General features: G+C 33.6%; 2 protein-coding genes across 5 annotated transcripts in view; both read left to right on the top strand.

The window, feature by feature from the left end:
- Positions 1 to 13,802, top strand: part of sosie — a 99,238-nt gene that overhangs the window by 78,054 nt on the left and 7,382 nt on the right. The window lies entirely within an intron of this gene.
- LOC136409723 (uncharacterized) overlaps positions 12,982 to 13,802 on the top strand; it is a 159,378-nt gene continuing 158,557 nt past the window's right edge. For all 4 annotated transcript variants that reach the window (XM_066391421.1, XM_066391423.1, XM_066391422.1 and 1 more), the window contains exon 1: positions 12,982 to 13,082. In XM_066391421.1, the coding sequence (XP_066247518.1) occupies positions 13,053 to 13,082 (30 nt within the window). In that variant the 5' untranslated portion in view covers positions 12,982 to 13,052. The remainder of the gene's footprint in view (positions 13,083 to 13,802) is intronic.

Here is a 13,802-nt window from a genome sequence, read left to right as displayed (position 1 = left end):
CTTTAGCTGATTATTAATTTTGCATCGAATTGAATCTCACTCTTTTTAATCACTTTATCTCTGTACTATATCTTTTCGCACAACAACCGCATATCAACGTAGAATCCAACTTTGAAATTGTAACATTAAAAATTAATATAAGCAAACAACACAATGTTAATTCGTATCAACCCTATAAGAACTTTATCTTCTCTGCGTGAATTTTTAGTCAGAAATAAAGGGAATACTCAAACATTGGCAAAAAAAATCCCAATGAAAAAAATAAAATTAATAAAATTTTTCTCTAGATTAAAGAATTTTCTAATCATAATTCATTTTCATGAAAAAAATCTAAATAGCGACAATGATTATTCTTAAATTTTTTAAAAGAATGTATATGCTTTTTAGTTACGTTTGTTCTTAAATACAAAAATGCAAAGAAAGACTTTTTTTACTAATAGACTACTTGGAATACAAAGATCTTTTACTTTCTTGTGTTTGTGAAATGGATGATTGCATGGTCAATTATTTTGGACATTCGGCGGCAATGTGAATTAAATGCTAGTGAATTTGTTTAAGAATTATCATTTTTTCATAATTTGTTTGTCTCTCATAACTTTTTTCATCTTCAGTTTAAAGCAAACCATTTTCAAACAAATGTAAATTTGTGGATTTCTAACAAATACCGATAATTTTTTTTTAATAAAGCACATGTATGAGCTGTGAATAATTGGTGTTCTTTATAAATTTTCATAACGTTCATAAATATTCTACAAATACCTATTTTTAATTTGGAGAAGACTGAAATGCGGGTAATGGAAGAATTGAAGTTTACAATAAAAAGTTCCCCTATGTAGTTGTCAAGAAAATATAAAATATTTATTGTTGTTTCACATTAAAGTTGATTTAAAACTATGTAAATCAATTTTATTTGTTACAGGTAAAGCATTTTTTTATCATAGAAAAACATTACCGGATGAAACAGTTTTTGAGAAATTGAATTTTCCAAATTTTGAGTGGTTTAAGAAAATATGAAAACGGCCTAAATCTTTCATTTTCTCTATTCTATAAATTTGTGTTAGAAAACATGTACAAAGATTCTTATTATTTCACTTCTCGCAAAATTAATTATGGATTAACTCCATGTGACAATTAAAAGAATCAATTAATACGGACCTGAACATTTTATTTCATAATTTGAAAAAAATCTCTCCGATGCCGAAGTTTCGACTTTAAATGCATCTAATTTTAAAAATAATTTTTGTCTTCTGTTCATCAAACCAAAGAAAATGCTTTATATACATGTTGAGAAAATCAATGTATAATTGAAACAGCTGTTAATGTTTTAGACCTTTCTCGAGTTTATAGTACAAAATGACATAATACAAATTCTAAGTAATAATTGTTGAGTCTATTTGGTTTTTTTGGGATTATAACTACGCTTGTTGAATCCATTGGAATATATGATGTATTGCGTACCAAGTACATATTGACTTCTATAAAGTTTGGCAGGCTTTTTGGCACTATACATTCTTTTTACATATTCTCATTAGTTTTTTAGTTTCATGAGGTAATATAGTCTTTTTAGACTATAAGTATTACAAGTACATTTGTCAAGTCCATCCGAATGTAGGTTTTATTTCGTTTTTTAAATAATTGTTAAATACATCATGTATTACGCGCCCCTAGTAATAGTGGAGTGTTATAATGTAATATAGTTATTTGCATACCCCACCTATATTTGTTGAATTCTCTATGATACTGTATGATTGCGCATTCCAAGTTCGTTTTTTTTTTTGAGTCCATTAGAAAGTATGATCTACTGCGGTCTTTAAATAATCCACTAGACTGTATGATCCATTGCGCACTCCCAGAAATTGTTGAATCCATTAGATAATACAGTTTCTTGCGCATTACAAATATATTTATTAAATCCATCAAATTGTATGATTTATTACTTAGATCAGGTACTTCTTTTAAGCCCATAAAGTGATACAATCTTTTGAGAACTATAAGTACGTTTATTAAGTCCATTAAACCGTATGATATATTGTGCATTGTAAGTTCATTTGCAACAACCAAAATGTGAGGTTTCAAGTCGAAATTAAAAAAATGAAAAATTTTTCAACTTCGGGACAAAATTACAAACATATGTTCCTTCTTAGTTTAGAAAGCGAAAAAAATTTTTTTTAATAAAAAACAAATTTTTCAATTCTTCAGGTTGTTAATCAATTCTTAAATTTGGATCAATATTACAAATTTTATAATTTTATTTCGTTGTTCTAAAAGGCCAATAATTTAAGAACTGCAGTTTGTAAAATTAAATTTCGCGTTTATAAATTGCAGTTCAAAAAATTAAAATACCCTAAAAAACCAGTTAGACAGAATTGCATGAAATTATTTCGTAGTTTAAAGTGTAAAAATTTCCAAAATTCACAATGTAAATTTCACAAATTTACGTGAAAATTAAAACTCGTGCGGTTTTACCTGATAACCTAAAAAAGCCGAATATTTCAAAATTCCAAGTGGAAAGTTAAATTCCAGGGACAAAAAGTAACACAAAATCTGAAATTTTAATTAAAGGTGCAATCTAATGAAATTGGAGTTCGAAATTTTCAATTTTTCTTAATATTCCTTGAATCACTGTATTTTTTAATTTCATCTAACAAGGTCGAATTTTTAACTAACTATTATAACTACCTACTGTAATTTAACCGAAACGCCTCATCAGTTATTGTTTCTACTATTAATGGTAAATTTCGAATTTGGACTATCCTATATAGGATGTATATTTAAAGATTCTCTTCATTTTCCCTAACATTTTCAATTTTTAAACGCCGATTTTAAACATTTTACAAGCATTTCGACCAAAACATTCCATCAAAAATCGTTAAATATTGATTTTTTCATTCACAATTATTCGATATTAAGGTAGGTTACTTTTTCAATGACCACCCCGTAGAAAACTATTATCCTATGATTTCATCCAGTGGTGAATTTGTGTAACAAACCAGTTATCCCAAAGAAAAGGAGATATCTAAAGGGAATTTGGACTTAAATCTGGATAAACATGCGGTGACGGTACACTGACGTGCCAGATTATCCGAAGCGGGATAGATACGTGGGTAATGACTGAAATCTAAGCAACTATTAAGCTAATTGTAGTTCTACAAGCGCAATCAAGATTTCGTAACAGGTGTGGAGCCATTTGGCAGCGCTCCCTTGTCATTTAATTCGTGTTTATATCTAGGTCTCGGGATTGTTATTATTTTACGTTTGAAAATAAAACGAAATTCACAGTTAAGCTATATTAAAAAACGGGAGGTTATTTAAACTTTGAGGATGTAAAAAGGGGTTAATCTGGCATGGCAGAATGCACTCGTAACAATTTCCTTTTAGACAGATAAGAAAGAATTTTCACGCAGTCTTATTAATAAAGTTTTCTCAACTTTCTAAGCAGCATAATAAGAACGGAACGGAATTATAATTTGCCGGGTGACCAGGTTGAGGTTTCGGGAAGAACGGGGGCGCGAAAGGGTAAAAGTTGGGCTTTTTCGCCCCATTATAAATGAGGTAATATCCTCTTGCATTTCGGGTACACGTTTTAATCTCCCGACAATAATTAAAAACAAGGTAGTATCGTTTTGTCTTCCTTTTCTCCGGGTTCGTACGGAGCTTCTGGCTTTTCCACCTTCTAATGAACTTCGCCGCTGATTGTCATTTATTTTTCTTATCTCTAATTATGAATGAGGCATTTCCCCTTTACGTTCCACCCTTTAACCTTCTATTGCGTTAAACTTTAGTGTTGGGAAAATAAAACGAGCGAACGGATTCGGAAATTCATCAGCGACGTTCAGAAGGGTTTTAAGCAATTCCATGTGTTGTTTAGTTTTGTTTTGAGCTGTCGTCCGACCCTTTTTCTGATTCATGATTCATGGCTTCCCTGCGTTTTATCATTCCCCTCAATCATCCGATATTATTAGCGAATGTTAAGGATTTTTTCCGCCCAAGCTTATTGGCACGTTGGGAGCCAACTTCCCCTGTTATTATTTTCGGAAACAATTTAATAACGTTTGGAGCATTTTAGGGCACTGACAGAATTAGTCTTTTACATCGAACTCATTTAAACTAATCGATGAATTTATTAGCTCGAACAATGGAGACAAAAACCGAGACATACCTTATTTTTCATCTATAGAGAATAATGAGCGACTCCCGTTTTCAGATGGGGATGGAGTGTTTTCGACGAAGATAGTAAAAACAACTTCTAAAACAAAGTAACCACTCTATTAGAGATGCATGATAAATCACTAGAAGCGACGTTTTGTACCAAATAAATGCCTGAGCACAGAGAGTTAAGCGTACTAAATGCGCTAATAGCATTTACATAGGATAAACAAAGCCTACGATTAATCTTATGTATATACTCCTGACGAGCGAACGTTAAGAGGATCTGTAAAGCTCGTGCTCGAGGAAAATCAAGCGATCACCGAATAAAATGCCATATATTTATATCAGACAGCCATTAATCTTCATGTTTTGAATAATACAGGTACTTAGCCAGTGGATATCCCTTATCGCCGCATAAACATTTTAGGCCTCCTGCAGGAAAAAATATGCATTTTGCATGCCAAAAACCGTATTTGCTTGAGAGTTAAAAGTTTCTTGTTCTTATACGCTGATAAAAAAAACATTTTTCCTTAATCCTCGAACGCCAATATACGTAATTTTTATCTTTGATTCTATTTAGGAATAAAACCTTACATCAATAGGGGTCGTGAAAGCGGTGAGATTGCACACTCTTTTTAGTTAAAATTAACTGACGGTTAACAAGGACGAACATCATATTTTGGTGACAAATCTGTCACCATCTTCAGAACTTAGGAAAAATTTGTAGAAAAAAGATACAGACAGTAAACTAAAATATATGGGAAGCGAATATCTAAAATGTATGAAACACGTTGAAATTCTTCTTTTCAGTCGTGCAATGACATTTTTTTGTCGTGTTTTTAGAATTCTCTCTAGGAGTGATCCTACCCTGCAGAAATAAGCTTGACACAGAAATAGGGGTTGTTAAAGTGGTAGAATTGTATACTATTCTCAATTAAAAATAACTGAGAAAAACATTTAGCGTTTACTAAGAGTTCAGGCGAACATTCTTGTTAACGTTTTGTCAACAAATCTGTCATGATCTTCAGATTCTAAGAAAAATAAATCGAAAAACTCAAATTAATTGTAAACTAAAATATATGAAAAGTGAATATTTAAAATTTGTAATGAAGTCAAAAATTCTTCTTCTCGATCGCTAAGGAATGTTCATATGAATCGAATCATCATTCTCAAATATTGGCTTTAAGTAAGTGATTGGTGTCTGATTATTCCAATTAATTAAATCTATCTTTTTTTTATTTAAGTTTCTATGGTGGTGATTATTCAAAGTGATATTTCTTAATGTTTTGTTTCTTAACATGTGTATGAGGTTAAAAAATAAAAAATAATAAATAATGGACAATCCGCTTTAAACATATAGAACATATGTAAATTTGTCGTACAATTTTAAGTAATTTACGAGTAACTTGACAAATATGAGCGCTAATGGCCGGACAATCCGGCAGTATTCTTGGCTCATGAGTGAATCCCCAAGAAGTCGGTTCGTAGGTCTAAATTTTGCATATAATTGGCATCAATATAATAACTATAAAATGTTATCTTCCTCCGTTTTCTTAAATCGGTTCTAGTAAAATATAATGGTAAAAAGAGTTCTAAGTTCAAAACAAATATTAAATGATGGGGATTTAGAGACGATTATTAACGCCAGTAATTTTAGAGACATAAGTGAGACAGAAGATAACCATGCAGAGAAGGACGTGGATTATTCTAGAGACAATAGTATTGTCGACAAGAATTATATTACAGACGAAATAGAGAAAAAAGAATAAAACAAATATTTGCAAAATTTATGAGGAATAAGAAAAAAGACAATACCATTCCTAATCTGTCTGGATCAAAAAAGAAGAACAAAATGTTCACAATGCACAAGAAAATAATTTATCTGCTGATTCCCTTTGCTTAGCTCCACTTTTACAAATGTCTTCACCTGTTTTTTAGTCAAAGTTTTTAAACAAAGTAAAGAAACAGTTGAGAAAAGCACTTTGCCTGAAGCTTTATTCGCAAAGGATGGTTATAAATGGTCTAATAATATAGTAACAAAAAGAAAAGGAAATATCCTGCAAAGAAATGTTGTTTACATAAGACTAGGACCTTCAGATACAGCCAAGGATACCACCGATTTCGCGGATGCATAGCAGTTATTTTGTTCAAACGATATACACTCACTTTCATATGAAATGCACCACCCAGTAATAATAATAATTAAGTCTTGTAATTTTGGCAAAATAATGCTTCATAATAGAGTATCAAATGATCAGACTTTCAGTTAAAAGATACAACATTTGATAATGAAAAAATTAATAATGAGTGACATCGCCTCGTACGGCAATGCAAGCACGTACTCTTCGCGGTATGCTTTGCAATGTGGTATTCCTTGCTACCTCAAGATGATGTCGTAGGTCATCCACATTGTTTGGAGGCCTCGGTAAATTTCGAAGACGGCGACTCATCATATCCCAAAGATGTTCGATGGGCGATAGGTCCGGTGAGCGTGCAGGCCAAAGCAGTATTTCCAATTGTGCTTCTTCCAGATATCTTCGAGTAATGTTCGCACTATGTGGTCTTGCATTGTCCTGTTGGAAAGTGCCATTTGGTAAAGTTTGCATGAAAGGTACTAATACTGGCCTCAGAACATTGTCAATGTAGCGACGTGCGTTTAGGGTGCCTGGGACGAACACAAGAGAAGATCTTCGGCCAACACATATCGCACCCCAGACCATAACACTAGGTGTTAAAGCTGTGTGGCGCCTTTCAGAAAATTGCAAATTTCTTCTTTCACCTCGGTATCGTCTGACTCTTCTACGACCATCATTGATCCATAAACAAAATCGCGACTCGTCACTGAAGACGATATTGTTCCACTCATGATTCCAATCAATTCGTTCTTGACACCAGGCCAATCTGGAAGCTTGGTGTTGGGCGGTTAGTGGCAGTCGTAGATTTGGGCGGTATGAATGCAGGCCAAAAGACGAAATTCTTCTGTAAACTGTTGCCATCGACATCCGACGATTTAGAGCTCCCATCCAATCTACTGCAACAGACATTGTTGTTTGAAATCGATCACCAATGGCCATCCGTCTAAGAAGTCGATCTTCACGTGCGTTGCTGCTACGGGGAGGACGTCCAGCTGGACGATGTCGCTGAACCCTTTCTTCAGACCACGAAGACCATATTCTCGCAATCGTGGTGTGGTTCCGATTCATTCTTCGGGCAATCTCACCAAAAGAAAGTCCACCCTCCTTCATGCCGATAATTCGCCCTCTATCAAAATCCAAAACGTGGGAAAAATTTCGACGCTGTCTCACTGGGGGCATTTTGAGATGTCTTGTTCACAGTTCAACAACAAAATAAACTGATATTTCCATGTAAATATTATTTTATTTATTTACAATTGAATAAAAAATCTAATAGGTCGATGACAAAAAAACCACTAGCATTCTTTCTTTTTTACTGAAAGTCTGATCATTTGATACTCTATTATGAAGCATTATTTTGCCAAAATTACAAGACTTAATTATTATTATTACTGGGTGGTGCATTTCATGTGAAAGTGAGTGTATATCAAACCCGGGAATAATCCATGTCTATATTAGTACCAAAGGAGCCGTAGAATTAGATGAACCAGAACGTGTGTTCTAATAGAAAGTCACAACAATGGTCCCTTGCTGTATTTTACAACATAATAAATATTGTTGCTGTGATTTCTTGTATCATCTATAATCATAATCTAACATAAATTGGAATCCATCCGGAGAATAGGATGAATTGTATGTTAAAACTTCGCGAGTAGTTAACTAGACCATAGCAAAAAACAAGACTGCAGACTCCTACGTTAGTCATACCTGAAGGAATGTTTAATATTAATACTAAACACTGAAGACGAAAAGTAATAGAATGAGAACAGTACAGAAAATGGGTATATTATGGCTTATGTGATTATTCTAAAAACAGAAAGGTAGCAGTCTATTGTAAAAAATGTTATAGATCACTTTTCAGACAAACTAAATGAAAATATTTTCAAATCTGTTAATTAAAACTTTGAAACACCTATTTATGAATAAATATTGTTTTTTTTTGTTTTACTGATTTGCTTGTTTAAGATAACTAAGGTGGAATAAAAGCATCGTGATCTAGAATTTAAATAAAACAATTTTTCACCAATGATATAATTCAAATAAATTTCTTGGCATCATTTCGATACGATGTTAAAGGATCACATAATCGAAATAAATAATGTGTTTTGTCGTAGGACTCACCATGCTCTATATTTAATCAAGATTTCACTTGCTCGTCGAGAGAAGTTGAGAATAATTTTTTCTCTTCATATAAAAAAATAATAGGTCAGTGCTTAGGTATTTCGCATGTTGTTAAAGACTTATACTAGAATATAAGATAATTATAACTTTTTGTATAAAAAAAATAATGTACATCTGAACGCAAATTAATAAAAGCAAAGTTGTATTGGAAAGAACTGGAGCTTGAATTTAACAACAACTCGATATATAGGGTGTTAACTAAGTAAGGGGAAAATGTTAAGATGTTAATCTTATGAAAATCAAAATTTTCATTTCGTGTTTGATTATATTTTTGCCCAGTACTATGTATACATATCGGAAGAGCTCATGATGGGAAATATTTCCTCAGTTTTTTGTTTACCGATAGAGAACGTTGCAAATTATGATATATCTGAATTTAAATACTCATAATCTTTTTGTAGTCCACTTTTTGAATTAAAAAAAAACTTACTGCCTACATCTAGGATATTCTTTAGGTACATTACGCTATATGGGATCACACTAATGCCTATTTTTGTGATTTTGAAAATGATGTAAAATGAAGTAAATTAAAAATACTTTTCCAAAGCTTCGTGCTCTTAATTGAGGTATTTCAAATAATTTTTTTTTTAATTGGTCCTCAAACATCTGGAAGAGAGTTTTGTGCAGACTCTGGGACTTTCTGTACATCATTCTCATAATTTTATTTAAAGAAAAAACATGGATTTGAAACAAGCACGGCAGTGATTTATTCTTAAGCCTTTTTATTTCCGATAAAATAAATTTAGTTTATCTTGAAATTACTGTATTCAAGATACCAAATTCTTTGTAATAAATTATGTATTTTTATCATTAATACTAACTAGTAACATTGCTAGCAAACAACAATAAAAAAGTCAATTAAATTTAGTATTTCGTGAATTAAGCTGAAGTCAGAATCGTCACGTTCGTTTCAAGGGTCAGCGATTAACTTCCGATGACGTTTAGCCATTTCAGATATTTAATTACAATTAACAGACGTCGGCCTTCGGTAAATTTTATAAAATTAAACTTTATTAATATTATGAATACGAGGGCTTCGGTATGCCGTCAAGATAATTCGAAAATAATTAAGAGCTAATAAGGGCGGTCGAGGCGACAGGGCGAGTCAAAAAGGAAAAAAAAACTTTTTAATTCCCACGTGCAAAATATACTTTTTAAATTATGATTAAAGACAAATCTGGTCGCCGTTTTTAATTTAAACTGATGGATTTGTCAATTAATTGTCTTCCATCTTTATTAACACACCACCCCCGAAGATATTAAATATTTATTAAAAAGCTCCCGTCTTAATCATTGCTTCAATTTTAATCCATCTTCTAAAGCAAACAGGACGTCACCGTCAATTAATTCGACTTCGATATTAAAAATTGTTCTCAGACATGCGGGCTTTACCGCAGATCAAAGATGTCATGGCCGCAGAAGGAGAGTACTTGCTGTCGTACAGACAAAATAATCGGTCAAGCTTACTACGTGAAAAGCTTTAAAGATAAAGGGCCAGTTATCTCGTCTAAACACGCATCCCGCATTTGCCTTTCTTTACCCCTACGTTCATTCCGACCGTCCGTATACGGTCAAAAAGAAAACTCATACTCCACAAGATTTATTTGCACATTAAAAATTGCCGCTAATCCATTTTGAATTTTGGTCCGCCTAAATACACAAAGGATGCGTCTTCCTTTGAATTAATTTGTTTTTGTAATTTTCGACGTCTGTTTGCTTCATATGTTTGCTCTGAATTATGTAGAATGGGCGATGATACACCAGTTACATGAAAATTTTCTGTCTGCGTTCCTTCTTAGTAAATTTTACTGTATAGTTTTAGAATAAAGCGAAATATACAGTCATGTTTGAAAAGAGTAAAATATTCCATTAACTGTTTAACCTTGGGAGATGGCAAGCCATCTGGTCCCCCATGTAATAGAGCCCGCTCCCCCAAATGAAAGCATCATAACAATGACGGTGCACTTATATAGGGCAACAGTTGGAATATAGAGCATCGATTTTCCTAGCATTGAATGCAATTGCCTCTAAAAAATGCGACATACATTCACTTAACTATCATATACCACTACGAATCAAGATATATTTGGTCAATCCCAGGTTAAGGGGTGGTATTTACAACCGACAAACAATCCATAAACAGAAACTAATTAATCACCTTCAAGTTCCTTTGTCCAGTGAAGTGTTATTTTTCATTTTTCCCCAAAATCGGCGCAGGAGCCGACGAAGCAGGGAGACCTATCGAAAGTTTCATTGGTTGGGAGATAATGATGTTGTTTTGATCAAAAAATAAATAGCGAATGATTTTAATATTTTTAAAATGGCACCTGAAAGACGGTGATCTTGACAGTAGATTAGTGTTTGTGATCTGAGTGTGAGTGATGTTCCGGTACAGAAAACCAATTATCAAATAATGGTGAGTCATACGTTTTGAAGTTATGAATCTTAATCTTAGCGAAGAGTATATTTGTAAGTCACACGTTTTTTGAGTGCCTTGAAATGCATTTATAAGGCTCTTGACCTAAAATAACATAGAAATCAATGGATCGGAATGAAACACGGCCCGTCAACCTGAACTTTCCCAAGGGGAATGGTACCTAGTTTCTGCCACTCTTGAAACTTTAATCGTCGATATCTCGGCTATTCGTGGGTCAAATGTAGTAAAGAATTTCATAAAATTAATAGTTTCGATGAGTTCTATAAACTCTGCATAAACGGAGTTGTCAGGTTGTAATATCTCCTCACTTTTCAAAATAATGAGAAAATTACATCTTTTTTTCTAAATTTGGAAGAGCCTCAAAATAGATTTGTCCAAAAATGCAAGCTCTTAACCAACAATCAAAATTTGTGATACAATGATGACTGGCACATCAAAATTTTAAAATTCTCGCGAAAATCCCCTAAGAGTTCCGTTCTTTTCGTTTATTTTTTAATTTAAATTTTCTTGTAGCAATAGGAACGAGTTTTACTTACGTCCAACTTTCTAAATTAATCTTAGAAATTGCGTATCACACCGAAATTGGGTATCTAGCTGCATTGTTAGCACACAGAATATTTGACAAAATTTGTTAGATTTGACTGATGCCATGGCCTTACTACAAAAACTGTGTTCCAAAGTTTTGATTAATTCAGTCATTTATTTCTTTTTCTTCTTATTAGTAGCCCAAAGGTGTTTTTGGCGAATATAGACGAGGGCACAATGAATGTAACCATATTCGCAACTAGAATTAGTAATATATACTGATACCCAGGTTCAGTATAGGACTATAATTGATATCAGTGGAGAAACCGAAAAACAGTAGCTCAAAAATTCCTTTTTGCCACCTTCCAAATTCGAAAGCCAATTCCTCAGGAACAATTAGAAACATTGTTTAAATAATTGCCAAGCCCCTTTTTGACCATTTAGAATTTTGTTGTGGTGCGCTACTAAACTATCTATTTTCAAAAATATTCTTTGTTCAATTTTCCGCATCTGTGTTATTTTAGAAAAAATCATAGAAAACATTCAAGTGCCTAAATAGAGCAGGAGAGCATTAAAAATAAGTTGTATCACAAAAAAGTTTCAGATGTTAAAAAGGAGTTTAATTCCCGAAATATTATCATCCTATAGATTTAAAAATAATTTTGACATGCCAAAACTTACTAGCCACCGTATAAAAGCTATACTAAAAATTGAATTGAATTGTCTCAAAAACTATAGGACCTATATTGCAAACACTAATACAAAACTTTAAATTTATCTTTGTATGTCAGACTCGAAGAGTTTTCCGACCTGCTTAAATGACTTATTTGCTAAAAAATAAGGTTCTCTATTGAATGCCAGAGTTCTGCTAGTATAAGCTGACTCACCATATGCAAGCTACATAAATCGTATTGCAAAATTAATTTAAGATTTTAAGATATGGAATCATTTTGATTTTTATTTTCTCGACTTTAAACGTTCTTCAAACGGCATTTTCAAGGTCTCAGAACTTTAATTGAGGTATACAGGTTCAATTTAAATTTCATATTAGTCGATTGTATCGAAAGACAACACATTAAAAATCTCAATATTTTCTGTAGGTGTGAAGGTGTAGAATTAACTTTTTTAATGCTTACGCCTTTAATTGCCAATAAGATATAAATTAACCAGTTTGATATTCCTATACCTACTACTACGATGTATTGCCTGCTTTATATATCTTTCTCATTCTTGTTGTGCGGTCAAACCCAATTACCTTCATGTTAAATCTATTTACAAAGAAGCGGCGGCATAAGCGGTTAATCTATTGTCAAGATTAGTAATGTCGCCCAAGTTTACTGTCAAAAGCAAACATGGAATTTTGGGAAAACAGAAGGGCAACTGGCTGTAGCGTAATTAGAACTTGAGCCTTAAGAGGGCTTTAGATTTTGTTGTTAACAATAAACATTTGTGAAGCGAACCTATAACGATAAGGAGATAAAGTGCGCCGCCGCCTTGTAGAGAAGCCGCCGTTTTGGCGGCTGTTGTCCACAGTCTAATATCAACCGGCGTGAATTCCCGGCCGTGTCTCTCTACCCGATTTCGGTCACGTCGACCACGTGCCACAAATCCGCCGCATCTTCTCCATGCTGGAGCCCCGCTGGAGGCCCATCCAGGTAACTTTGGCAACATGCACTTCTGCACTTCTTTTCTCTCCCGCACCTCTTATTGTTGCCCTTCTTATGTGCGCCAATTTACCATTGTTGCCACCAATTACCACTTAAGAACTGTCATAATCCCGTGCAATATGAGACGCATTCCTTTATTGAAATTTATTTAGCAGGGGACATTGTTTCCAGATTTATCCTATTAACTAGCTGGAATTGCATTATGGAAAAATTAGTAATTGGGGGTATAAAGGGGGAGGGGGGTTGGACTGGCAACACTGTCAAAGAGTTATGTTTTTTAATGTGGGGCAGGTGAGGGGCGGCGGCGCATTGAGGAGTAAAGGGGGGACGATGCAGCCGCCTCCAAGGAGGACGTCTTTGCATCTCCAACTGCTCCTCCCACCGCCCACAGATTCAGCGCAAAGATGCTTCTGCAAGCTCACCATGCACCGCTCGTTTTTAATTGACAAATTTTTAATTGTGCCGAGGTATTTGGATTTCTGAATAAATTGCTGACGTTTGATTGAGTATTTCAAAAATTTTCCTTGTTTGGACTTAGATAATTAGTTTTGTCGTGTTTGTTTTTAACACACCATTCTTGTTTCTCGATAAACAGACCCCTGTTTACGTAGCACGTGAATCCGTGTCGGCGGGAGGTTTTCAAACAGATTTGCCTTTCCCAACCCAGTATCACTTAACTGGTATTTAGGAGCATTAACAGCTACGAGT

The sequence above is a fragment of the Euwallacea similis genome, chromosome 6 (genome assembly GCF_039881205.1).
Source record: "Euwallacea similis isolate ESF13 chromosome 6, ESF131.1, whole genome shotgun sequence".
NCBI lineage: Eukaryota > Metazoa > Arthropoda > Insecta > Coleoptera > Curculionidae > Euwallacea > Euwallacea similis.
Note: the sequence above shows the minus strand (reverse complement) of the source record. Positions and strands in the feature narration are given on the sequence as shown.